Genomic DNA, 27,949 nt, shown 5'->3' on the forward strand with positions numbered 1-27,949 from the left:
TGTACACGTCAAGCACTATATTTAGTCTTATGGCATTCGCATAAGATGAAGTCCAGCCTGCGCTAAAATTACCCAATGAGTAGATTTTCAAAGTATCTTTTGTTATTCTTATTAATAAACATCGCATCTGGTACTCACTTTCCCTCTTTCTCCCTTTCTCATTTAATTAGGAGGTACTATTGACATCGCAGTGCTGCAGCCATCACGTTCTCCTTTGGCTGCAGAGCACGATCTCACGGGACGGTCTTTGCCCCTCAGAGCTTACGGGATGCAAACGTACCTGATCCGAGTGTTGGGTTTCCATCCCTCTAGAAAGGTGTTGTCTGGCTGTTTTCATTCCAGGCTGGGAACGCAGAAGAAGAATTGTGAATTTCCTCCACAGCCCGGGAAGGTTTCCGCAGGCTCTGTCAGAGCCCTGGCACTGCTTTGGCAGCAGGAGGTTTTGGGTCCTGTCCTCTGCCCCTCCACGCACACACCACACCCCACCACACGCCAAACCGACTTCAGCGTCAAACTGTCAGCGTCTTCTGCTGGCATGGGCAAATGGGAAATTTGGGACAGTCAGGTCATGGGCCATGTCCAAGCTCTCGCAGAAGGTCTGTGGCAGAACTTAGTCCCATACTGTTGCATTTTGGACATAGTCATCTTTCTTTTTTAAAGTCTGGTGTAAAGGAAGGATGGAAAATATAATCTAAAAAGAGTTCCTAATCTCCCACTACTGCTACAATACCTTTTCTGATAGTTTGAGTGTGGAGATGATTCCATCAAAATTAAAATTCTTCATGAAATCAGGGTTTGTTTCCCCAGAAGTTCTGTAATAGAAGGAAAATGAAAAAATATTTCACCTTGTCAAAAATCAGCCATTGTGAAATATTCTGAGCAGTTTAGGTAAACAGCCACTGATGCTTTTCTGTAGACGTACAATTTTTGAATATGTATGAAATACTTTTTACAGAAATTCTGTTCTCTAAGAATTTTGAAATTTGGGATCTTCTGTGAATTGAAGGGGAAAAAAAAATACAGTTTAAGAAGCAGAACCTGCCCCTTGAGCGCAGATCTGTCCAAACCAACAAAAGGAAGCTTGTGTTGGCATTTAGATTCAGACTCAGGAATTCCTGACTCTTAAGCCTGTTTATACAGGACTATACCACAGCCCAATTTGCACTTCATTTTGATTTTTTTTTTTCCCCCTCTACGTTTATGGTCATGTTGAACGGGTGGATTATGCACTCTGAATGCACATACTTAACCAATTGTATTTAAAGATTTTTTGCATATATTAATTATAGTTAAGTGTCTTCATTTGGAAGCAGCAGTGTTCCATGAAGGCTTTTAAGTCATTTAGCGTGGGCATATTTATATTACAGCTCTGAAGGTTTCATGGCCTAATTCTCAAATGGCTTTTGAGGGTCGCTGGTTCCTGGAGAAAGTAACGGGAGCTGAGAGTGCTCTGCACCGGCGAGCAGTCGGCAGTTCCCCAGCAGCGTGGTGACACGCACAGGGTGGATATTTAACTTGCAGTAATTTGGGGTGAGATTTCAGCGTGTGTGTGCACACACAAGTGCAGGAACACACAGATTTTTATTGCTCTGGTATTCACCTCTTGGTCCTGTTTGCTTTCAGCTACTTTCTAAACCGCAGTTTCAGTATCTATTAGAGCTGTTGTAAAATACAGAATGGTTTAAGATTCTTACTATTTACAACGTGACACGTTGTTATTACAGCTGAGCTTGGAGATATTTGCCAGCATTTTTGAAATTTGTCAACTGGTTGATCTCACCTGGGCATGGTCAAAGGGGTCCAAGAGCTTCATGCCAAATCCTCAGCTGCTGAAACACAGCAGAGCCTCCTTGGCCTTTGCTCTTTTTTTAATTTTTTTTTTTTTAGTAAAGTTCCTTTGCAACGTGCAACCATTCTCATTTTATCTTGGGTTTCCTTGCGTTTTGCTCTGTGTTCTTTGGAGCTTTTTTCCACACTTCTTTGGTAGCCAAAATACGTTGCCCAGGCCTGGAAGTCCCGAGTACCTTGACCCCAGCCTGGCACTTGAGCATATGTTTAACCTTAGACTTGGAGATGCCCACTGAGGTCAGTGAAACTAGTTAAATACTTGGAGTCCGGCTGCTCGATCGTGTCCTTGTAGAGCGTGTTTGTGCTGATGGGGCTATCCAGTGTGATACAAAGTTTGGGTACTTGACCTCCCTGAATGCCTGCTGACCTGGGTCTGATCTGAGGGAGAACACATCAGCGTTTTAATGACTGGTGTCACCACACCTCTGTTGGAGGAGGAACTAGCGAGCTTCCTGCGCAGCTGAGGTCCCAAAGCACCCCACGCCCCGACCCCGTGGTCGGATACAGCTGCTGGAGCGTGGTGACGTTCTTGGCTGAGCACCTGGCGCAGGAGGGGAGAGCGTTCAGTTTGTGAGGTTGATGCTGGGATGCTCGAGTGTGGCTGGCACCAGGCCTGCCCCTGGCTTGGCCCACCGGCGGGGCGAGCTGGCTTTGGCCACCTGCTCCGGAGGGACTCGCTTTTGTAGAGCCCACGGGTCTTCATCCTCTTGGTGCCCACGCTCCACGTCACCTGCCAGCTGGGAAAGACACACGTGCTCTCGTCAGCCAAATCTAAAGAAATCATTCGTGGAATCTACAGAAAACCTTAAAATGTGTGGGAGAACATAATGGTAGTTCTGGTATAAGCCTTCCATCTGACTTCCAAAACGTCTGCATTGCTCTGTTGCAGTTGAGAATTGTGGCCTTTCAATATAATAATAATAATAATGATAATGATAATAATAATATTTATTATTTTGTAACCTTCTTAGTTGCAATTCAACTTATTTTTTTTTCTATTCTGTTTTTTCATAGCAAATGCTGACTGATCCCGAGGTGACCTCCCAAGAGAGCAGTATAAAAAAGGTAGGACTTGGATCAATCTTGTGCACGCTGTTTTACTGTCTGCCTTTGAAATACACCTAGACACTTTTTTTTTTTCTTCTTACTTTTGAACAAAGGTGTGTATTGCAATAGCATTGTAAAAGTTTTCCAATATTTGTTGTTGCTTTTTTGGATTAAGTATTGTGGCTCTATTGGCATACTTCTCTGTCTTCTTGTGATTCCAGTTTTTATGAAAAAGAAAGTAATGGTTTGAAATGTTCCTTGATTCAGCTACAATATAAACAGCTACCAGTCCAAACTGAAAAACCTCATTTACCTCTTTTCCAGTAAAAGAAAATGTTGGTCCTTTGTTAAAAGTGCTAAATTTTTAGAGGTCACTTCACCATGTAAATGTGGCTTATGTGAAGTCCAAGGGAAAAGGAATAGATACACAAAAGGATAAAATTTAACTCGTATGATGTATTACTGGTGCTTTTCATCACATTGTGGTGCTTAAACTGTAATACTGACCAGAGAAAAATGTGTTCCAAATACAGCCCAGCTGTATAAATTTCTTCATAGTAGCTGTGAGGCAGCCTCAACACGACGTATTTCAGTAGCCAGCCTACTATTTTGGTTGGGGTTATTCTCAGGAAGGCTAAAATGACATTCTTTCCGTGGCTATCTTCTGGCTAACAGCTTAGCTAAAGTAAAGTGTTACAAGTCATATTTGATTATAGCCTCTCTTGATGTCTAGAGGTAGTGCGTCCTTGTTGAAATAATGAGTTAGCTGTAATTCTTTTCAGATGTAATTGTCTTACAATGGGTATTCACAGTCCTGTTCATAAAATAGGAGGTTTTGAAAGTGGAAAATATTTTAAATTGGAACTTGCAACAACTGCCATTTTTATTCATCCATTTAGGCGAGCTTCAATACTGTTTCTTAACTGTGAAAGCTAAAAGGAAACACTTGTTTCACTCTGCCAAACAAAGTGAAATATAATACTTGTCAGGCTCCAAAGTTAGTTTGGGAAAAGGTATTTAGACACATGGCTGGTATGGACCGTTCTATTCTTACCGTGTCGAGAAAAATAAGCTTTATTTTAGAAAGCCAGGCTACCAATATGAAACGTCCTTTGACCATCCGATGACCTTGCGAAGGACCTGTCGCAATACTGCTGAACTTTTTACCTTGTTCATCTCCATAACTCATTTGGTGTTTGCCTCTGCCTCTGTGGGATCCTTTTGTCTGAACAGACATGGTGACAAGGTGGCAGGTTCTTATTATCACAACGCACTTATCACAAGGATGGAGTAAATGCTCCATGGCTCGGGACTGCTCTGCTATTTCTTTCTCAGTCTTTAATTACAATATCACAACTAAATTGCACATCCCTACCTCACAGAATCTACATTACCCTAAAGAGAGCAGGCTTTGTGTGAAACCAGGGTAGAAGGAAACGTTAAACTTATTCTAACGTTAAGAAAACGTTAGAATATATAGACGTTTATATATTCAGTATATGGTTTTGTATTTAAATGTCATTATTTATATTTCAAAGGAGAATGTTGCAAAAACAACAGGTCTTTGAAAAATACTGCGTCCTTAAATATTTTCCTGTACAGCAGTTATAAAACTGGACAATTATGATATTTGACAAGGGGGGAAGGACTGGCCTTCCACTTCTGTCTTTTAAATGCATTGTAGAGAAGCACTAGTGGGAGTTTATGAGGTGATAAATTTATTGAAAGATGGGCAGTAGGGTTTTACAGCTGGGGTAAAAAAGGTCAAAGCAGTAAGGTAAAGAGTTCAAGTCTAAACTTTATGGCTTGTGAAAAGACTACTGCTAGACAGCCTTTCAGTCAGAAGAAAATGAAAAATAAAGAATGGAAAATCATTCTGTACAATTTTTGTAGTATCTTAAAATTGTTTGTAAGTAGGACTCTAGAATTCTGCTGCAGTGGTACAAAACCCTCTTGGGAGAAGATTTCCTTTTCCAGCCTCTCTAAATCATTCAGTTGTCATATCCCTGAAGACACAATAGTTGAGGTTTGACTTCAATTTATTCTTGTTCCTTCAGAGATAAGTTGGTGGTGAGAAGGTGACTGAAGACAAATGTAACTGTAGTGGGTGGGCTGATTTAACCTGGGAGAAAAGGAAGTCAGAGCCAAACAGCAGGACCACGATTTTCAGTGGTTCATTGAACTGTCTGCTGTGTCACAGGTTCAGAGTTGGGTAGTAGCAAGAACTAGAAAGAGAAAAAGATGTCTAGAATGCAGAGAAAATCTGAAAAAAACAGTAAAAAAAAAAAAAAAAAAATAGCAGGGAAGGGAAGCGTGATGGCAGTGGGAGGTGTAGGGAGATGCACAGGAAGCAATCTCTGCTTAAAAATTGACCCCAGTATTATTTCTGCTGTTAAGCTGCCAGGAAAAAAAAAAATGTGCTCTTAGGTAACTTCATAAAGTGAAAGGCAGTGAAAAGTCTGAAGGTGTAGCATAGGAGACACTATTATACTGTATATTAAAGCAGGCGCTTTTTTTGGCTCGGAGCAAAATACAAAGTATTTTCCCACTATGTCCAGTATTTTACAGTTTGTATTACTGTTATTTCTGCGGGGACCACTAACACCAGAAAGCTGCTTTGTTTGTTAGGGGTTGTCTCACAAGAAGTAGGATTTCTAGCAATATTATTAAAGGACCTGTATCCAGGATCATTTTTCCATGCTGCGCCGTAGACTAAAACGTAGCGTACTCCGACCAAGTTTTCCTTTTATCTGCTTTGCTTGCTGATATTTAGTTTAACTTGCACAAATATACATCAGTTCCTCATCCTGATTGTTTAATTCTATGTAATTGATTGTGAAAATAATGCTAAGTAGATGATTAACTTTTTTTAGTGAAGTGAATGCATACATTGAGACGTGCACAAATACGTAAGTTATTCCTGCGGGTATATTGTCCCGTATCCCCAAACGTCTTTTTTTCCAAGCCACGTCCTGCAGTCTGTTTATTTTGCTTAGAGAGCAGCTCACACCTTCTCTTGCTCTGAATTTACTAAGCTGCTTCAGTGCATCTAATACGTTGAAAATATGGCTCGTTATCGTTATCTTCATTGTCATTTTGATTTAACTTTGAGAGGGGGATGAAAGATTTAGACTTCCTCCGGCAGGAAGCAAGGCCAGTGTCCATTACAAGACACCTTTCTTCCCAAGGAGCAGTGCTAGGTGCATTTCTCTCTCCTCTAAAAGTCACTTTGGGTGATGGTTTGAGAATCACACTGAAGGAGGCTCTGTGTGCAGAGCTCCTGGCCAGCCTCCTCCGGAGGGGCTGTTTTTCTGGCTGTGGTGACAAGAGACCTCAGGGACTTCTCTCTTCAGTAGACTCTCTATTTAGTTTCTGTTTACTTAGAGGGAATAGCCTGAGGGGCTACTGGAGAGAAAACATCTGTGGGAGATAATCTATAGAGTTATCTATCTATCACTCTTGTCGACCCTGTCTCCCTTGAGAGCAAGCTGAGAGACTTGTAATAAAAAGGCATCGCTGAAGAGGCTTTAGGGACAAATAAAGAGACATGTTAAGGGCCAGCTGAAAAAGGATAGAAGACATTATTAAAGCTCAATAGCCGTCTTATCAAAATCCAGTAGGATAGGCGTTTGGCAAAAGGCTTTAAATTTATTCTTTGACTTTCTCGAGAGCTTGAATTTATCCATTAACAAGAATGTACTACACAGGGAGCGGGAGATGCTATCAGCTTCAAAAGAGAGGGGTTCAATCTGGTATTGTACAAAACACAACAAAAACTGAAGACAAAACCAATTTTTTCCTCTGCTTTGGCTGACTTCATACCTACATTGCAAAATATTAGAAGCTGGTAATATAATGCTGATGAAGCTATAAACTAAAAAGTCATTTATGCAGCACCATAATTTATTCTCTGCTCCCAAATCACACAGACTTTTTTAAAAATAAAGTTACTGTCAGAAAACTGGGCGAGATTAGAGATCTTGACCTCTTAGAAAGCACCAAGTAGTAAACAAGAAACCTGGGTAGATGGAAAGCTTTTATTCCTAAAACAAAAGTAAAAACCAACTGATGTTTTGTTACTGCAGATGCGAAGCGGGATAGGGCCATAAATCTCTCTGGGTTTATTATTATATACAAAATGCTACAGGTCACAGGAACCATCTGATACTTCAGAAACACATTGTTCACACAAGATGATTGATTGATAATTATGATAATTTGCAAAATGATTATTTGGGTATTATAACCATAGTTTGTCCCACTGGATTGCTGTGAAGACATTTTCTATATCATGGGCCGTCAGAAATGGCCTCTGGCAACAAGGGATAGGGAAAGGTCTGGTCGGTCTCTCCCGGTGGGATCTGTAGGACTGATGAATGATGACCCAGAGGAGTAAGAAATCAGACTTCAATAAGCAGTCAGGAAGGTAGTTAGAGAAGAGCGAGGGAACTGTTAACTGTCTTTTGTGGAGCAATTACTAGCTGGGCCATACACCCTCAGGCCTGCGCACGGTCTGTCGTAATATTATACATGCAGAGAGAGTGACTTAGAGATTTTAACTTGAGCTGCTTAAAGTTCCTCCTGGATTTGCAGCACTTACTGCATTTCTGCATTTAATATATGTTAGGAATATATTTATCATCTATATCTAATAAAAGATGTTCTAAAATTGTCAGTAAAGATGGAAAAATCCAAATTTCAGTGATATTTCTTCATCTTTCAGTTCTGTACGTTGAAGAATCAAACCCCCAGGTTTAGTAGTTTTAAAACACTCTTCATACTTACTGAGAATTTGCACTATTAACCAGACTGAATTATTTTTAAAATACCACCTGCTTTTGTGTGCTTAAATTTAGCTTAAAAAAGGAGAGCATGTTCTTATAAAATGTACCAGACTATCGGGAGCTCGAGGACAGCGCTGCACAGTGACCAAGCCTGGAGGTTAATGGTGCTTCACAAAACCCTGTGAGATTGTGTGACAGTACCCAGTTATCACCGTTAAAGTCCAGTTTCAGCATGATCACTGCCTTACAGTTACTATTTCAGAAGGAGCTTTGATTTGCTTGTTTTATAGGTTGTATCTTTATGAAATAAAGGTATGTTTAGCTGCCACAAACAGAGGCAGCTTTGAGTTGATTTTTATAATCTTTTCTTGAATAGGCTTGCGTCATTCCAATAAGCCCTGGACAAAAGAGTGGACAGTTGTCTGAGAGTCTTTTTTATAACATTTCTCTCTTTCCATTGTTAGAGAGCTGCTAATAAAAGAACCAGGAGTCCATTAATTCAGTGAATGAACATATAGTAAAGTCAGTTCCCTCTCGAGAACAATAATGTTGCAGTCAGCTTAGGTTTCCATGGAAACTAAGTACTTCTAAGAAGTTTGCATCCTTGATTTTGCTGAAATGAAGCATGTAAAGTAACAAAAAAAAGGTGTAAGGCTGGCACAGAAAAGTCGGCCAAGAAAGTGCTGGTTAAATTATTTTGCAGGAATAACATTGTACGTTTAATTTCTGTGATACAGATGTTTGGGCTTGATGGTGTAGTGTGTGTGTATGAGAAATGATTCCATGCAGAGGTCTCTGGGGGTTTTGAACCCGTAGATCAGGCCAAGGTAAGAGGAGTAGCAGTGGTTGAGTTTGCCCTCTCCAGATCTCCAGTACATTCGAGTCAACAGTAGCCACAAGCATCCCAAGAAGATGCAAACAGCGGGGCCTCAGCGCAGGTCTCTGTTTCCAGTGGTTCCGGTGGTACAGATGATTAGGGTGGTTAATGGCAATTTACCATGTTCTCTGTTGGCCAGTTAATGCGAAGTATGGGTACGGGGTGAGCGCCTCATGCAACTTTAAATAACACCTTTCTGTAAATTAAGTTGGTTCCTTTCCTCCCTTCCACTCCAGGCGAGTTCATACTCAAGTCATTACAGCCACCAGCATAAACCAAAGAGCAATGACGCTGATTTGTTCTTTTAGTGCTAATTTATAACCTGCTGTCTTATTTTCTTGAAGAAGTGAATGGCTGTAGCGGAGAGGGAAGTGTCCGAAATGTGTTGCTGAGCTATTTATACACGTTGTTCCAAATGACATGCACCTCTGTTGGACAGTATCTCTGAAGATAAAAGTGTCCGTTTAACTTCAGGCGCAGACAGTTACGAGAGGTCACCTTGTCTTCGTATAGTGAATCTCAAACATAAGCACACGGACTTTATGGTTATTAACAAAACCAGCTACACTTTTTCGAAAGCAAGAAGGCAGGAGGCTGTTCCCTTGACAAAACAAACCAACCCACTCAGTCGGTTCGAGTCGGTGATCTGCTGCGTCTCTGAGCAGGACGTGTGAGTAGTAAAGGCCAAATTGCTGTCCTGTTTAACCCCTGTGCCCGACTGGCGGTCTGCTTGAGGGGGAGAGAAGCCAAAACCACTCCACTAGTGATTTATAATAAGTGTCAGAGTCATATTTCATCATCAGTGCAACCTCATCTCATTAGGGCAGAGATGGTAATTCATTAGCTCACTGGTCGAGTAATTCATTCTATTCCTCTTTTTCTAAGTGGTTCGAAATATCTCCTGTTCCGTTGTTGAGTGTTCACAGAGCAGCACGGGCAGCCCTCGCCCAGCCTCGCCGTACGGACCGCTCGGGCTGTCTGCTCGGCTGGCGAGGTCGGGCGGCCCCGCAGAGCAGCGCCAAGAAAGGAGACTCGTTAATCGGTTATGCTGAAGTTGTATGCAAATTTCAGATTTATAAACTTTTTTATAGCTAAGAGCTTCCTAAATAGTGTGAAACCCACGTGTCCTAGTGCGTGAGCTCTCTTTACTTTGTGTTTGTGAAAACATTCACAAGCACACATTAATACTTTTAATACTTTTCTCATGATCCTGCTTCTCTCTCAGCGTATATATAATTAATTTCAGTGATTCCTTGTTGAAAAAACACATGTAACATCATATGTGAAATTAAAAATACTTTACATACACGTTTATTCCTTTGGATCCAGGTATGTTTTTAATTGTTTGCATACCTTTGAGCACGTATTCTTTTTTCTGCTAACGAACTGCAAACTGAAAGGCTGGCATTTACGTACCGCCTGTAAGGCGATTACTAGTGAAATAATATTCTGGATGATTAGGAGGTATTACAGCCTCTACTCAGTTTAAAAATGCCAGAATGCCCCAGAGATCCCCATGAATCTGCTGCCAGCCGGCCCCTGTCAGAGCTGAAGGCAGCACTGTCTGGAGCCCAAAATCAACTTCAGGAAGGTCATGTGAAAGAAAATCCTCAGTCATCAGGAAGCCCTTGGCCTCGTGGCCTTTCTGACATTTTCTGACAAACCTTAAATCACCGCAGTAGACAAAACATCACAAATTTTGGAATGGTAGCCTCTGGGATTTCAAAACTGTGTGTTAACTGCGAAGGTAACCCCCAGCTTGCTCCGCTCGGCAGTTCCTCCCGGGACGCAGCGGGCGAGCGGGCCAGGAGCCGTTCCTGGAACGGGCTCGGGGTTCGGGACCGCGCGGGGGGTGCCCCGGGAGCGCGAGGAGGCTGCGACCGATCCCGCAGCAGAGCCCACGGGTGTGTTGCCACCAGTTATTTACACAGTCCTGGGAATATCCATCAGTGCTGTAAGGACAGATTGCGCTGGGCAGGACAGGTTTCTGTTCCAGAGTGAAATTTGGAATCAGGATTTATTGTGTACGTTACATACATTAGAGAAGCCAGATGGTTCTATTAATGTAATCTGTGCTCTCGAGGTGTGTGCAGTGTTCGGTTAATCACATTGTGCAGCTATTAAAGAGAATATATATCAGGTAGGAGGCCTATTAGAGCTCGCGAGCTAAAAAGAAAAACCTGGACAGTAATTGGGGAAGAAAGAAAAGGGGGGGGGGGGCTGTGAATAGCAGGGAGAGTGACTTGAAGTTGGCTCCTAGCACCTATGGTGCTGCTTTAAAAAGGAAAAGAGAACAGCCAAAAAGCAGAGAGCTGGATGCCAGTGACCTGTAATTACATATATATATCATAGCAAAACCAAAAAATGCTTTTGTTCTTTTTTTTCATATTTTGCTCTAGAAATGCAGCAAGGGTTTGCGAAGCAGTGAAGATACGACTGTTGTCCATGCACGTGCCAGGAGTGCAGTGTATTCTGATGATGCCAGTTAGATGGGGTTTTAGAATAGATGAGGGTTTTATGAGATTATAAAATATGTGTTCTGAAAAAAAGCCCAAGTTTATTTTTCATACGGCAGGTTTGAGAGAAGAATAATTCCTAGAAGTCACCTATTCAGTGATGTTCAGTAGTACCTTCTGGCTTTAGCCGTGGAAATTTCGGCAAGCAATAGCAGCACATCGTAAGCAAATGAGGTTCATTCCTTTGCTCTTTGTAGTAGCTACAGCAGTTGCATGAATGAGTGCTGTATGCTCAAACCTGCAGTGTAAAACCTGCCTTCTTTGAGGGTAGAGAGAAAATTCTGGCTCCACGTCTTAATGATTGTCCTCAAAATTTTTTTACCCAATATGGATGTTTCTTCTCGTATCATCATGAGTTTTCAAAACTTTATTTCGAGTTGGGCCAAAAATAGTTCACCCTAATTGAGTTATACTTTCAGATTATTTCCTTTAACTTCTGATAAATTTTAATTTCTTTGAGTACTTTGATTTAATCAAATTGTAACTTTTCAACAAAGTAGTTTTGAGTTGGGAAATGTGCATACAATTCTAGTCTTAGCTTTAATTTATAATAGCAGTGAGCATTTATGTAGTATTTAAACCGACGAGGACTTGCCAAGTTCAGAGTCCACAATCCCCTGCATGCTAATTCAGAGACAGAAGAGCTTGCAGGGCTGATTCTGACCTTCCCAAGGAGAAGCTGTAGCAGCAGTCGAGGAAATTGCAGCACACCCAGGGTCCCACTCGGGCATCATTCGTTTTCAGCCCCGCCAGCGCAGTCAGCGTTGGCCCGTGCTGGCTGGGGCAGGTGGCTCGCGCGCAGCCGAGGGCACGCGCCACTTGCCGAGCGCCGCAGCCCCGCGCTGTCCTTCGCACTGGTAGTGATGCTCGGCACTTTGTAATTCTCTAGCGTGTTGCCTTCGCTTTTGCCTTTATTGAACTGGCAGTAACTTCCTTCTGACAGACACATAGCCCTAAAGATAACGGAAAAAAATAGCGTGAAATGTGAACTTCATCCTTCCATCTTCAGTTATGGCTTGAGTAATTTTCACTCAATTTCCAGCTTTAGCTTGAAGTTAAGTGTTGAAAATCCCCTGATTAAATTCCCGAGCTGAGAAGAATGAACATTATCTCTCTGAACGCTGCAGAGGGATTTTTGGTGACAGTTTCTGTCCCGTTGAGCAGCTGTAGGGAACAGAAGTCTGGTCACTTTTCTTTGAAATTTACAGTTCTACATGTACCACTTGACCAGCTGTTAATGCATGCAGAAAGGTTGCACATAAAATAATAACAGTAGTAGTAGAAGAAGAACCTAAATTAAGCACTTAAATCCTTCCTTGGCTATCCAAGTGATTGATTTTTTTTTTTCTTTTTTTTCTTTTACCCCTTATTTTAAAATGTGATACAGAGGTATAGAAAAGAAGTATAGAAAGCTGTGAAATAGATTATAAACTAGTTTATAAAATTCAGAGTAAGTTTTCCTCATGCTTCTATTTAGGTTTAATGTGTCCTACAAGTAACTGAAGAAATCTTCTGTCATGTCAAGGCATCCTATCCCTAATCTTCCTGAGTTAGCTGGTTATTTTAGGGGTTTGTTGCAATGAATGCTGGCCTCGGAGAAGAGTGAGTTTCGCTTGCTACTGAGCATTTTTCCAGATCATTAATAATTACTGTAGAGATAGTTATGCATATCTGCTGTCAGAACATTTTAGACCCTGGTTGGTGCAATAATTCCTTCTGTTCCAGAAGAATAAATCATAAGTCTAAAGGAATAGTTTCTCTTAATTTCCACTGGAATTTCGGTCTTAAGCTTCAGCTTGTGTCACCCAGAAGACAACTAGATCTTCCTTATATTCAGTCTGGTGGAAACTCTGGAAGTTTACAGAAATGCGATTGGCATCAAGGTCGTTTTCATGATAGCGCTGAAGAGGTATAATTCTTCTTTCTTTAAGAATTAAATTTAAAAATTAATCGAGGAATCTTCATTTTTTGTATTTCCCCCCACAGTTACTTATATTTATATATAAAACCAGAAAAGTATTGACTTCCAATGTTCATTCACTTCCCTTAATCTCTGGTTAACGTTTTTATCTTTCTGTAGGTGTGCCCAGAAGTAGCCTGGGGCTACCTGCTGAGTTACATTGGCAAATTCAAGCAGTCTCTTACCCACCTACCGCTTCCATGAAATGGAGGTTAATAATTTTCTCTGTCACAGGAATCTTAAAAAAGGTGAATCCTGAAAAACTTGTGCAAAAAGTTCAGCTGTGAGGAGGCCCGGGCTGCCGTGGAAATCTATACACGAAGAAAAACACCGTCAATCTTCTGAGACGCTCAGCTCTGCTTCAGTCTGTCTCGAGTTATAATGGTCATTATTCTGACATCATTCCTCTTCTGTTAGCTCATAGTTAGCTCATGGTTGTTACTTTTTCACCTTAACTCCTGTTAGGGACAGAGGTCTGGAGCAGTCCTGCTGGCTTGTTTTGCCCCATTTCCTACAATCGCACGCAGTAAGGATGTACAATCTCTCATAAGTAGATCGTGCCCCCCCTTAAGTAAGATAATTTCTTTCAGGCTTTTTGTCTTCTGATGACTAGAACATGTCTTCTAAGTTCCAACGTAAATTTATTCCTGGCAGTTTATATTTGCTCGTCCTTTTGCCAATAAAAACTTATAATTTGAATGGTATCCCATCTTCCATTCCAGTTCTGATGTTCACCATATGCTTGTTTGTTCCTTGCTGTGATAGCCTTACTTCACTGGGCAGCCCTGGTGTACGGAGATGGGGGGCTTTAAGATCATCCTCGTTTTTCCAAGGCACTCACTGCTCTGTTGGTAGATGTCTAATGCCTACAGTAGTGGCATCCAGCAAAAACCCGTCCTCATCCTGAAGCTGGGCTGGCTTTAGGCAAAGCGCTTCCCTTCTTTGTGCCCAGATTGCTATTCGCACAGCTGTATGGTGAATTTTGCTTTTTAAACTTATTTAAGTTCAAGAAAAGAAGTCATAATATTAAGAAGTAGACATTTTAATTATTATTATCCAGATAACAAGATTTTCTCAGAGTCAGAAAAACAAAGTTTATTATTTAATCCTGGTATATGTCTATGTTATTTCTGAACTGAGACCAAGGCTTTAGCCATTTGCTGTATGAATATTGGTGTTCTTGTGACTTACAAGTGTTACACAGACAGAGGCTAGTGAAATGTCCCTGACCGTGACTGCAGATTATTCTGAGATGGTTTGAAATGGCCCTTTTTGCTGTATGATGGGAAGGTTGGCAAACAAGTCACTGATGAATGTCAGAGTTTGCAGTCTTGTTTGGTTTGGAAACTTGCTCAGGAGTTTGGATGCGTCTCTGAAATTCATCAGAACCCCTTTGGTCTGAAAAACATTGATGAAAACCTTGCACACTGCATTTTTAAAAAATTAATTTCTTCTAATTCCTCACACTAACTGGGCTGGAAATACCCAAGAAATCGGTTTCCTTGTTGTATTTTCTCTGCTCTGTTTGTAATGCCAGCCAAAGTCTTAAAGTGTTAGAAGCTTATGTACATAAATAATGAGAAAAGAAGCTAATGGATTTTTTCTCTGAAAGTTCAGAAATGCATTAGAGCTGGACAAGGCTTTGAGCATGTGTTTTCCTTCTTGCAGAGGTTTAGTAGAATTAAAGAGCAAGGACTTTTCCTGTTAGTATATCGAAACGGATTGTTCCGTACCAAAGCAGAAGCACAAACGTAGATATGGTTGGCGTAACAAGCAGATTTTAGAAGAGGACTAGAGAGTAAGTGAATGGTAAATATTATGAATAACAAACTCATCTGCCTGTGTTTTATTCCAAAAAGGGATGGATAACCAAAACTATCTTTCCCGTTAGTGAATGACCATACCTCTCTCTTTGTATTTACACAGCCATGATTTACCTTTGTGAGGTAACTTCTTCCCCCAGTTTGCTTTCACTCACATAAAGCAGTTCACCTGCGTTTGCTGTGCTTACACAGTGCTCCCCCTTTTCGTGCTAACACAGCACATCAAATATTTGTTTGATTTTTCTTCAAATATCTACCTAAATGAATAACCATTTCCTTTTTAAAGAAGGGGAAAAAAACCTGCTGAGCATCTTAATTCATGGGTCACAACTGCAAAGCCAATATGGTGGTAGAGGGAAACCCTCTTTAAAAGAGACAGAAATACTTTAAATAAATAAATTCAATCTGATTGTGCTTCTACTGGAAAATTTCTGTAAGATAAGCAGTTGTCATTCTGTAAAATAAACAGCTGAAGCTAAAATTCATATTCTGCACTAACGTAAAGGGTGATCATCTGTATCACACATCCATCAGAATGAGAAGAAGCCAGCCTTGTAGCAAGAAAGTTTTGGGTTAGATGTTAAGAAAAATGAAATACCAGAATAGTTTAGTACCTGAGTAGACTCTCTAGGGAGGAGATAAAATATCTGCCACTGAAGGCTCTTAAGAGGTTCAGACAAATACCGGCCAGGCTGGACTAGATACACACAATCCTGCGTTAGAACAAGGGACAGCCTAGATGGCTTCCTGAGATCCTTGTGAGCGTTAGTTTTGTTTTTTATGGTGCTTATAAGTTTATCGTGTTAATCGGTGTGAGAGCAAGGCGTGGAGTGAGCGGCAGGGAGAGCGAACCCGTCCTTTCGTTCTCTGGGCAGGCTGCACGTGCAGGCTGAAGCGTGCTGAAAAACGTGAGATGGGGGCAGTGAGTGCTTTTCTTATTTTAGACCTTTTTGCTTTTCTTTAATGGTGCCTGGTAGGTTTTGTGCTCTTTGTTTTCAGTATTCCTTATCAGCCGAACATTTTTCTCCATTTTCAAGTGGATTTGGTGCTCAGGAGAGCTGGCAGGTTAAGAGAAAGTTGCTCTGAAGGGTGGAAAGTTACCTCCTAAACTCCTGTGTAGTTTAGTTTCCTAGAATGGAAACTAGTTCATCCAGATTCTGAAACATGTATTTATACACACCTGAATAACAGAAAACCGGAGCAAAAGAAAAGAAAAAAAGCAAAAAAAAAAATCCCCAAACCCTAGTATTTGTAACTGTGAGGCAGAGTTGTGAATCGGTGTAATAAGGAAACCCAGGATGATGGACTATGGAATAACAGATGCGATAAAGGATAGCAAATTAATGCTGAAATGCGTTGTGCTTTTAAACAGCAGATTTAATGTGTCAAAATATTTTTCTGTTTCAACATGGCAGATTTTTGTCCTTGGGGCTGACATTGCTGAGTTTCTATGTATCGTTGCAATGGGTGGAAACATCCTTTAACTGCCAGACAGCACTTAGCGATAAGCCAGCCAATTAATAATGTTGATTTGAAAAGCCCAAGAATAGGTGAGAAAGCAAAGTCCTTTGGTAAGTCATATTTGCACAGTATTAAGAGTCCCCTTTTACCTGATCTAGTAAACATGGTATTAGGAACTCTGTGCTATTGAAAAGTGGAGAGACTATAATGATATGTGTAACTGATAATTGCCACTCCTAACTATTCAGCACCCACTTATCATGCCTTTTGTACATACATACCTTTGAAATAGACACCTTATGGCATATGTATTTCTCTTTCCTAAATACTGATGGGGTGATTTTCTTTCTGATACATTGACCTATTTTATCAAAGAAGTAAATGTAGAAGAATAATCGGTGTTTCCTGCAAAGTTGGGGGCCTCGAATTGCAGAGTTTGCGTTCGGTCTGGATATGCAAACAACAACTGTCGTGTTTGCTCAGCTGATGCCACAGTCTTCCCTTACTGCATTGTTGCATGCACTCAAAAGACAAGATGAATACAGTTTCTGATGAAAACAATAAGATCTAAATCTATAAGCAAATGCAAAAGCAATTCACTGAGGTAATTGTAACTAATTCCACACAGGCACCGCTTGTTACCTTTGGTCTTTGGCATGAATTCGCGGAGTCTCCAGCAGCAGAAATACTGAAGATACCAGGTAGTGACACACAGAACTAGTCTTAATCACGAGGGAGGCTTGAGCAGGGTGGAAGTTGTCAGCTGGCAACAGAATGCACTCGATCATCTGTATCTTTGTATGTTCCTGTACTCTTAAAAAGGCACAGAAATTGAATTAATTAGAAGTAGATGAAGCTCTTTGATTAAAGGGCTTATTTGTTGCCTAGACGTATGTATAGGTATAGAAATGCAATTAGTCTGAGAGTGCCATTAGCAGTGTCAGAGACCAGAAGTAATAGAGCTTAACCCTCACAAGAGCCGCACTGTAAAGCTGTGTGTAGTTCGATCCCTTAGTGCAGGACGAACGTTATACTCAAAGAACTGTTTCTACCTCTTAACTCTTTCTGTGGGGTAATTTGCAGCGAGAATCATCCTGTTCTGGGAAAGTACACGCGGTGCCAGCTCTTTCCTTCCTGCAATAGACAGGGTTGAAAACAAGAAGTACGTCAGAGGTGTTCCTTAAAATATGCAAAGCACATAAATTCGTCAGCTTTCAAAAATGCCTTTAAAATACAGCTCTGGGGATCAAACAGGGAAGGGACCTGCTTAAGTGTCTGTTCATGTATCACTGCCCTGTAGCTATTTAGTGTGAGTGTGAGAGTCTGTAATCCACACGGGGCTAAAAAGGAGACAGCATTGGGGTGCCGTGCAGGGCTGCTGCCTTCAGCAGTTCCCCTTTATCAGCTGCTGCCTAAGTTCACACAGATGCTATTGCAACCTACCTGCGTTTGTGGTCAGAGCGTGGACTTTGAATGCTTCTGAGATGTGTTTTAATGAGTGTCGCGTAGTCCTTGTGCTATAGCTCTGTTGTCTTCCTGGATGTGCAGAGTACGAAGAGGGGAACATTGAATGTAACCAGTGCCAATGTTTTACTTGTCTGGGTTGAGTGACTTTCGAGGGTCAGTATTTCTGCCCAGTACGTTGCGTGTTGCTACTCCTAATGAAAACACTGTTGACTTACGGGCTGTGGTGTAAGTATTCAACCACACGGTTCGGCACTGCCAACTTACTAATGCGTTGTGACGGTCCACGGTTGTGAAATCCTTGAACGCTTTCTGGGGGAGAAATGTCAGTGTATGTGGTACCCATCATGTGAGAAAATGCTCACCACCATCAGTCAAGGTGGGAACAAACCCACTCTTAGTCATCATAAATGTATATTATATATCTGTTCTTTCCCTTGAGAAAGTGCCTTGCTTTAGATGAAAAGAAATGCACTTCATATTTCAGCTGATAATGAGAAGTTAATAAAATTGGGATTTTGTGCAATGCAGGACCTCTGACATGTTAATCTTTATTAAAGAGACTTAAACTACCAGGAACTGCTGGTGCTGACTGGCACAGCCAGACTCAAGAAACACCAGGAGAGACTGGTCAAATGAACTGTTAAACAACTCTTCCTAATCCATCAGGAAGAAACAATAAGTGCTGGAAACATCTATTTACCATGCATCAATCACGCTTACCTAAGCAATTTCTAAGTAATTATACTTCTGTTATATAGTTCCTGAGATGACTAGTCTGAATGAGACATTTGCTTTATTAAAACAAAAAAATTTACTGTAGTTGACATATCAAACGTTGTTTCACATTCTGACAAAGTAATAATTTTTCTGGACATAGCTTCTACTAATTGTTATGTTAAAATCCTATCTGGAATTCAAATAGCTACTTTTCCCTTTTAAAAGCCTGTCAAAAGGAGGAGTTTAAAGTTTTGAAGTGGCAGAGATTTTGTCTGTTGAATTTTGCTAAGTCAGTAAAAAAAGTATTTGGACCAGCTTGCCAAGATGTGACCTATGGGAAGGCAATATTTTGGGGGTGGGGAAATAACAATTGATCTTTGCTGCAGTAAAAGCTTATTGCCTTGTTTTTCTTTCTTTTTTTTTTTTCTTTTTTTTTTTTTCCCCTGCTTGTTTTTATCCAAAGGCATCCACGTAGGTGTGGGGAGAGGCGTGCTTCTGACTCTGGTGCTCTCCAGAATAGCACAAGTTGGGTACATGTAGCTGTTCTTGTTCCTAGTATTGAGGATTTAAAAGTTTTGCTTATGTTTCTCCTGACCAATATAACATTCTAGACTAACAGAGAAACTAATGATGAGCAATTTGTATCTACATTTTATATAGCTGTACAAATATAATATCTCGTGTCTTGTTGACCTTTGGTGTTTGAACATTGTGGAGTTATAAAAACATATATCTATATGTGTGTTTTACAAACCCATCATTGTGTGGGGCTCTGCAATGGCGTTTTCTAATCCACTCGGAGAAAGGGGAGGGATAGAGTCTTTGTCAGTATCCAAGCAATTAGGATAATTAAAAAAGAAAGCTTATTGGGTAAACATGCTCTTAGATTGTGACCTCTTAATTAATGGACTACAGGGAGAAATTACAGCAGTGGCAAGATAATTAACACATGCATTTAAAAAGAACTGTTAGACAAGGGTATTATAGGATAGTAAGACACAGATTTGAATCACCGAAGGACTGTGGAGGTGAACAAACACAGTTGAACGAGACAAGATTTGCATGTGTGAGTGCCCTGGCACCCGAGAGGAGCAGATTAGGTTAACTTCGTTATCACACGGAGGCGGCTCCTTTAGTCGTACGTTCCCTTCAGTGAATATTTTAAATGTCTGTGCTGATTTTTGAACAGCCTCCACGGAGAAGAGCTCTGCCACAGATGTGTTGCCATTTCTAATAATTCTGAATATTGCTAGTAGAGTGTTGGAAATCTCCCTGCTGCCCTTGCTCTGCGTGTTGACAGCCACCCATCAGTACCGGAGGCGCAGGACGTACCAGAACGATAAGGGCAGGGGGTGTCACAGCGAGGACCCAGCAAGGCTGTGTTGTGGCATCTTGCAGACGTCTCTCTGGTTTTGTTGCTCTCACTGTAACAATTCTAGTAAATATTTTGGAAACTGTATTGGTAATTTTTAAAAAAAAAAAAGTTTAGGGACCAGATTGTTCCGTTCAGAAGCATTCAGTATTTCCAGGAGACAAGGAAGAAATCTTCTGTCACCTCAAACTTTCTATGCTTTAAGAGATTCTTCAACTTTGTAACGTCACAGACGTGTATATTTTTCTCTCCCTTCCTTCCATGTTTTTTCCCATGTCCCTGTGTAGGTGTGTGCTGTTTGTATGTGGCCAGGGAAGGCTGCCCGGGGGACCCAGGCTGCCCCAGAACTCCCCGGTGCCGTCCCTGGGGCACGAGGAGGAAGGACTCCACTCACAGCCAGTGTGGGAACCCCCAAATCCCCTACGGCTGGTCACTGGCAAGTAGCAGAGCGTGGTGTTCTTGGCTGTACTAAACACTTAGGAAAATGTGGAAGATTGTGAGGATAAAAGTTAGCGTATTGCTAATGAACCCGATAAAAGAGTATTGTGAAGACGCAGTCTGCTAGGAAAGGGACCTTGGGAGATCCCCCTTAAAATTGTGGCCTTGTACTGAAGGGAAGCTGGAGCTCATTTCCCTGCCCCTTCTCTCCGCCGCCGTTACCTGAAGCGGGGCCCTCTGCGGTGGCCTGTCCAAGCAGAGGGGAGAGGGAATTTGGCTGTGCAAGAGACCCGCTACCTTGCGTCCCCCAAGAGAAGCCACGAGTGTGGTGAACAGAGCACGCGTTATCCATGGCTGTCATCCCGCGTGATTGCTGGGACACCTCAGTCATCGGCGGTCAGAGCCGACCCCGCGGAAAGACAGATGAGCAATAAACAATGTGCTTCCCTTCTGCAGCTCCGGGTAGCCCAGGGACAGCAGCGCAGTGTTTGCCTGCTTGCCCAGGGATTGCAGCCAAAGCTCAGGGATTTGCAAACTTCTGAGAAAACCAAAGTGTGATTTGTAGCGTTCGGGCCATGTGCGTGCTCCTGGGTCCCAGCAGCCGATTACAGAGTCAGTCATCACCCCCGGTGTGGAGCTAGCTCAGCCCAAAGGAGCTCAAATACCCAACTCAGACGTTGTCGGATTGATTTGCCACTTTCTGCCACTAAACCAGTCTCATTCTTTGCAGTTACAAAGCGGGGCCGTGCAGGCTCTCGGGTGGGAGTTCTCAGGCCTGTGTCTTTATACATGAGCAAGTAACTTGCACCCAGACAGCTCAGATACGTGATGGTTATCAGTAACGGTTATCAATAATTCAATAACTGTAGTTCTTGGGGAACACTGTGTCAGTGAACGTGCCCGGCCAGTGAGGAGCTGAGCAAGAGGAGCGTGCATCTTTCTCTCCTGTGATTATTTTTTCCTCCCTTTGGACTTACATCCATTTTTTGAAAAAGAAGGGCACAATTACACGTGGAGATCCAAGTGTCTGTGATCACCAGAACTCCCTCTAGAGCATGCTTTCTGTTTCTGGAGTGGCTGTCAGGGTGTTCACATCTAAATAAAAGCTCACCCCGTCAGAGCTAAGGTCTAGCTGATGGAGCATCGTGTGCTTCACGGTGACCAGCGGCCAGCGTCTCGGGAGGAGTATAAAAACAGAACAAATATGTGATGGCAGCACGTAGAATTGTCCATGAATAGAGTAAAGCTTGCCCAGCCTGCAAACAGGGTCTGAACTTGGGATGGGATGTGGAGGTGGTCTGTCTGTGTAGCATGTCTCTCGTGTACTTAATATACATGACAAAGCGGTTTTCTGTGCTCTCTGATCATTAAATCTCCTGAACTCTGATTTATAAAAAGAACAAACTGCAGAGAAGTCTAAAACTAAAATGATTTGTGTTAGGAGATCAAACCTCATGTTATAAGTGTATACACAAGCCAAAGCCGAATGATTGTGTACAGTTTAAGAACATGTGATTTGCATAAGTCCCCGCTCCTCGCAATGCCACGGGGAACAAAGAGATGCTCGGCCAAGCCAACATTTCACATCTCCAGCCGTGCACTTAACCCAAATCCCACCCACTTCTTGGTAAGTCTGAGTATTGCTGCTTTTGTCTGTGTATAAATGTCCCTGTTCAGTACAGTGTTCATCCTACCTGGAACATTAAAGATGCATGAAGACAAAAAAAATAATGAAAAAAAAAAAAAGCTTTATGAATGTTTGATTAGTGACTTGGGCCCCAAATTTTTAACTAATTGAGCACATTAAATAGTATGTCTCTGAAAGACTAATGCAAGACACTTTTCAAAGCTTCTTTAATAAAAATTCTATTTGGGATTTGACCATAATGGCTATCCTTGCTTGCCAAAACATGACTTCTTAGCAGGTGACTTTCATCAAGTACATCTGAAATAGTACCTAAATGAATTAGCAATAAAATGGACTTAGGCCTAGCAGTAGGAGCCTCCATTAATCTTGGGTTAATCACTAAAGAGATGCCATTCACTTTTCTTAAGAAGTCACATTTTTCTCCCCTTGCTGGCGACCAGATTTCATAAAGTAACATATTTCTAATGAAAGGGCTCTGCTTGAATTAAAACCCTGAAGGTTTATGCAGATTTTAGTTTTGATTACTGCTGGCATGGGCTCTTAGCAGACTCCGGAAGGTAGGTCCGCAGTGAAAGAGTCCCAGCATGCAGTTCATAATATTCTTTGAAATAAAATAGTGCACTTGTACTTAGTGGCTTTAATCAGCTCTGACTTTTGATAGTCAAACAATAGCTAATTACAGTAACACCTGCCTTCTAAGTCATGTCATGTAGGTTATTGCCAACAAGAGACCTTGTATCTTAGCTGCATGATGATTACAGAGTCTAAAACCTATCTGTTAAAAAAGGAGGGGGGGAGAAGAACTGAGTTTGGTCGCCATTATGTGTATTTTGATTGTCTGATGCATTTCTGGCTTTTCTGTTTGCAGTTTTCTGTGTGTGAAAGGCAAAGAGTTGGTGTTTATGGCCAGATTAGAGAGCTGAGTTTCAAGGAAAAGGACACGTTTTTGCAGCTCTCGCTTTTCTGTGAAGTAACGATGGATAACGCTGAATGTACACCCTTCTAAACACGTATTTGACTGTCTCTCCATTTCCAGCGTAGCACAAAATCTGAAATACGTTGTGAGTTGTTCGTATCATCTAATCTCTGGCGTGTAGCCATGGGGCAGAATTTTATTTCACTGTCATTAAATGCAGTGGTACGGTGAGGGGGACAAAGGCCCATTTATTTCAACCTTCATCGAATTTGGAAGGATTTCATAAAATGAAATACCCAGCGAAGAACCTGATTTTGAAATAACAGACAATGTTTCTGAAAATAAACCCACACCTTTTTTCCCTACTATTTGCCTTTACTGTGAAGGATGCTGTCAGATGGATTTCGCTGCACGTGATAGCTGCTGTAGAAGCCATAAATTATTGTCTCATTGAAGACTCTCTTCTCGTTAATTTTGCTAGCAAATAAGGCTTCTTTTTCACAAACTCAGTCAAGTGAATAATATCAGATGTTCGCCAGAGGCTCAACAGCCACTGTGACAACTCTGCAACAGTCAGAACTACAGACGCGTGTGCCGATATGGCGAGGGATGCTCCTTCCAGACCCAGAAAGATAACGGGTCAAATTCTGCGCCCAGTTCTGCCAGACTTGATCTCAGAAGTGTGTGACCAGTGAAGCTAAAAGGGCATTTAATAATCTGACCGTTGTGGGGAAGCCTGCTCATGAAAAAGGGAGCTGTAGCTAGGTCTTGTTTTACAAAGTATATTTCTATGTGCGTGTCTTAGAAAAGTCATTGCACTGCAGTCAGGTTATGCATAATGTAGAGAGTTTCCCCACTCTTTCTCTATGGTTTTGAAGGCAAAAAGATGAAGTTCTGGGAAGAGTATGATCCTCAGCTCTGCTCTGACTGACAATAGAATATCTCAAAATATTTGGGGATTTTGACAATACATACACCCAATACACCGGCTGCCATATGTGACAGAAAGTGAGTAGTGAAAGGACGCGTTACCTGCGTGGTGAACCAACATATCTGAGTACTGAGGATGTGCAGAGGTGGTTTGAATTTCTCTTTACAATCAGACTGACTGTATGGTCAAAAAACATTCCTGCTGGATTATACAAGGAGTTTGCAAGGGAATGCATTCAGGGTTACCTTAACGAACAGGGGATGTGAGTGCATGTTAAAAGGAATTGTTGTTAACTCTGCTTTCCAAAGCTACTTCTTAAGTTCAGCCTTTAACGGGCTATTTTTTTCCCCCGTAAGTTATTCTTTCTCACTCTATCATTTGTCATGTTAACCTCAAACTGTGTAGTAAGAAATCTTCTTTATATCAGTTGCCATGTTTGCCATATCTGATCAGTTTGATTGATCATTGCCTCAGCCACAGGTTGGTAATAAGCTGTTTTGAGAGAGACACACATTTCCCATAGGACGCAATTGGCACGACAGCATTATAAACTGGCCATTTATCAACCTGCTCCCAGGTGGTCACTGCCGGCGCTCGGCGAGGCAGGCAGGCGGGCCGGGCTGCTGGGGGGAGAGGAGCGGAGCGGTGGGCACTGCGGTGCAGCTAATGCAAGAGACAGTAATAAATGACACCGTATTTGAATCAAAAGTGTTAGTGCAAATGTCACGCTTAAAGTCTGCCAACTTCCTTTTCTAAAAGCCGCTCCTTCTGATGCGTGGCAGACCGTGCTGCTTCCTCAGCTGAGCGGTTCTGCTCCGAATGGGAGCGGGTCAAAGCTCTGAGCCGAAGGACAGAACTGTTTCACTGGGAATAATGAGAAGCCGTTCCTGTGCCACAAGGTGACGATGCTCTCTCTGCTCTCCACAATACTGGCTGTAGCAAACTCATCTTAGTTCAAGCTCTGTGTGCCTCAGGATTTTATAGACTCTGTGTGTGTGTGCGTAGAAAAAAAAAAAAACAAACCACACACCCCACCTGAAAACTGTTATGCAGATATTCTTCATTTACATTTTTATTTACTTAAAATCCAGGGATGGAATAAGGTGGTGCAGGGCCTCCAGTGCACTATGGTATGGTCACGTACCTACTCCTTGCACTGTAGAAAGCAGCAGCATTTCGCACCCTCGGGAGGAGCAGCCCGGCTCCTTTGCACAGCTCGGCATGGGGAGAGACGGGACTTTTGCACTCGTCTATCTCACACCTTTACACTCTGCTGGGCCAGCTGCGGGTCCCCAGGATCTGGAGGGCTGTAATAACCCTTGGAACTGTTACTGCAGGTGCTGTGAAGAGTCAGTAACCAGCCTTGCCTTACCTTCGGGCAGCTGAAACGATGACTTGTTCCTTTCTTTTTTTTTAGTGAGTTTCAAAGTATCTTTTTACCAATCCACGATCTGGGCAGCTCTGTCATAGATGAAGAATCATTAGGGAAATCACCCGTCCTGCTCTCAGCAACACGCTTAGGACGGGAGTAGGAAAAAGAACAAGAATTCAGTTCCATGACTTAAAGACGCGGGTCCTGAGCTGCAAGCCTGTACTGCCTGTATTTTAACTAGGCCTTGACTAAATTGGATGCAGTGGAGTAGAGGTAACACATACTTAAGTTCTCTGCTGGTTCCGAACCCGGGTTTTCGCGGTGTTGTGTGTCACGCCTGCTGTAGTGACGCTTGTCTCCCAGAGCCCGTCAGTACGCAGGGTTTCCAGGTGCTTTAGGGAAGTATTTCCCTGTATCTTGCTTTTCTTTGGCTTGACAGCATGCGTGGTGCACGTTAGAGGAAGAAATCCATCTTCTGAACAGAACTGAATAAGGTGTTACAGAACTTTCCTTCTGTTAACCTGCTCGGTGTGTTGTGGGTGTTTTCCCCCAGAATTTTGGTTAAGTGACTTTTATTTTACAGCTTGAGTGTGAAGTTATTCCCAGACTGCACAAACTGCAATTTTTAATCTTAACGATAGATTTAGTGACCACTGAAGTGTAAAATAAACTACTGTGGCCTAATCAATCAAATCTGCATAGTTCAGAGAAAGCACCTGTATGAGGCTTTTATATCAGAATGTCTGTAATGGTAATAGATGTTTATTAGCAACCATAAAGCTGTTTGAGTTTAATATCTCTCTAAATAACACCAACAGCATTAAAACAAATCTCTAAAGCAAATGCAACTGCTCCATAAACAGCCCACAATGGAAGGTTTAAAAGCCATTACAGGAATCCTGCGAGATTCATGGTTTGTTCTGTGGCTTTGGACACTCGACGGTGAGTGAAAAACCCTGCAGGTATTGGAAAGAGCCCCTAGAAGAACACACTGCCCAGGTATTAGTGAATGGATAGATTTTGTATTGTAGAACAAAATTATCTTGTTAAATTGAACCGACAGCAGAAGCTTCCAACAAGGCAGTGTTCACAACTCAGCTACATCTGAAATGTCCTCAAAAATCAGGTTGTAAATCGTGTACCATCAGCTTTTAACCCAGGGACCTGCTCCTGGGAAGTGCTGAGGACTCTGAGGTTGTTTTGAAACACCAAAGAGGTGGCAAGCACTCTAGACTTGTTAGGTTACTACTCCTTCATCGTTAGAAGTGAACAAGAAGTACCTCATGACCAGTTTTTTAGGTTTTCTTGGCACTTTTATATCTGTAGAAAACATATGGATGGGTATAAGAAAATAGCATAAAAGCAAAACCGTCAATAAACCATTAAGCCTGTGTTAATGCACGTTGAGGATTTAAAAAATACTCAGGTTTTTGAGAATTAAAAAACAGGTCAGGTTTTCTTCTGTTTAATCAAGAGTTCTTCTTTGGTCCCTTGTTTTACTGGAATTTTTAAAGCATTGTCGGAGATTGCTATAAGCTGGAAAATTCTCAGATAAGGTGCTTCTAAATCCTGGTCTGCTTCTGCCTGCTTTTCAGGTTTGGCTTTGTGCAGAGAAACCTGCAGCAGGGTGCTGGGTCTCCGTTCCAGCACCTCCACTCCTGGGGCAGGTGGTGATGGAGCGTACGTCCTTGTGTATGTCTGTGCTTTCTCAGCACATCAATATTCTAAATTTTGTCTGGGCGCATTTTTAAAAGCTTACCAAAATGCAACTTTTTTTTTCGTGAAAATACAGTTTTGACTGAGTGAGGCTACTGGTGGACTGGGCTCTGAAGTGTTTGTAAAAGAAATAAGCCACCCCAGGAATTTTGTGCTTGGCTCCTTTCATTAAAGGATCAAGGATAACGATGCTGATCTCACTTAGGTGCATAAAGCTCTTCTCCTCGAACGGGGAAGGCGACTGCCGATCTTCCATACGTTCTTAGTCTGTGGAAGCGAATAAAACGTCGTGTTGTGATACTGACGCAGTCTGAGGTCGGGGCCCCCGAGAAGCAGTTGTTTTTTTGGGGTAAATGTGGTCGGATCAAAGCGTTCGAAAAGAACAAGACATTCAGATGACAGGAGGTCACGGACACGTTGGAGAATAAGGGGCGATACTGTTGGGCCCGCAGCTGTGGTTAGCTGCCGCGGCTCTCGGCGGCGGGCAGGGAGCCCTGCGAGCGCGGGGAGCCGGGGAACATTGGGGTGCTCTGTGCTCTCGGCATGGCCTCGCATAGCCCACGAGCCCCCTCCTCCTCTGAGGATGGTGCTCCTGGGGTGAATTGTCCCAAAGAGGTGAGGCCCAAATGGGGATTTTTCCCAGCACAGAGGAGGAGAAGAGGGGAAAAAAAACCCCAAACCCAGCAGCCTTTTACTGGGAATGAGCAGTGTCAGGGCACCCAGCACTTCAGGAGCGTGGCTGAAATCTCATCCCTTCCCGGGAGGGACTGGAGTAGGAAAGAGACTCTTTTGCAAACAGAGAAATGAAATTTCAGGACAAATTTTTTTTGTATTAAAAAAAAATAACTCGGCCTCGGTAGTGCTTTCAGCTGGCGCATGGGATGCTCCCGGCTGCCCGGTGGGCTGCCTGGCGTAGCTGTTGCTTCTGAACGCTGAAACTGGTCTAGGAGGAGTCTGGCAGACAGCAGAATGTGGTACCCCATCGTGGTAACCACTGCGGTGAGCGCCTGGAGCACATCAGCATTACGTTTGTGCTCTACGGTGTGTAAAGGCACC

The 27,949-nt window shown here is 42.3% G+C and overlaps 1 protein-coding gene across 1 annotated transcript in view; it reads left to right on the plus strand.

Moving 5' to 3' along the window:
- Positions 1–27,949, plus strand: part of PRDM16 (PR/SET domain 16) — a 187,451-nt gene that overhangs the window by 49,283 nt on the left and 110,219 nt on the right. Inside the window, exons 3-4 of the mRNA XM_068415101.1 lie at positions 2,863–2,913; positions 21,105–21,107. Coding sequence (XP_068271202.1) covers positions 2,863–2,913; positions 21,105–21,107 — 54 coding nt within the window. The remainder of the gene's footprint in view (positions 1–2,862; positions 2,914–21,104; positions 21,108–27,949) is intronic.

This window comes from Nyctibius grandis, chromosome 17, assembly GCF_013368605.1.
Source record: "Nyctibius grandis isolate bNycGra1 chromosome 17, bNycGra1.pri, whole genome shotgun sequence".
Taxonomy (NCBI): domain Eukaryota; kingdom Metazoa; phylum Chordata; class Aves; order Nyctibiiformes; family Nyctibiidae; genus Nyctibius; species Nyctibius grandis.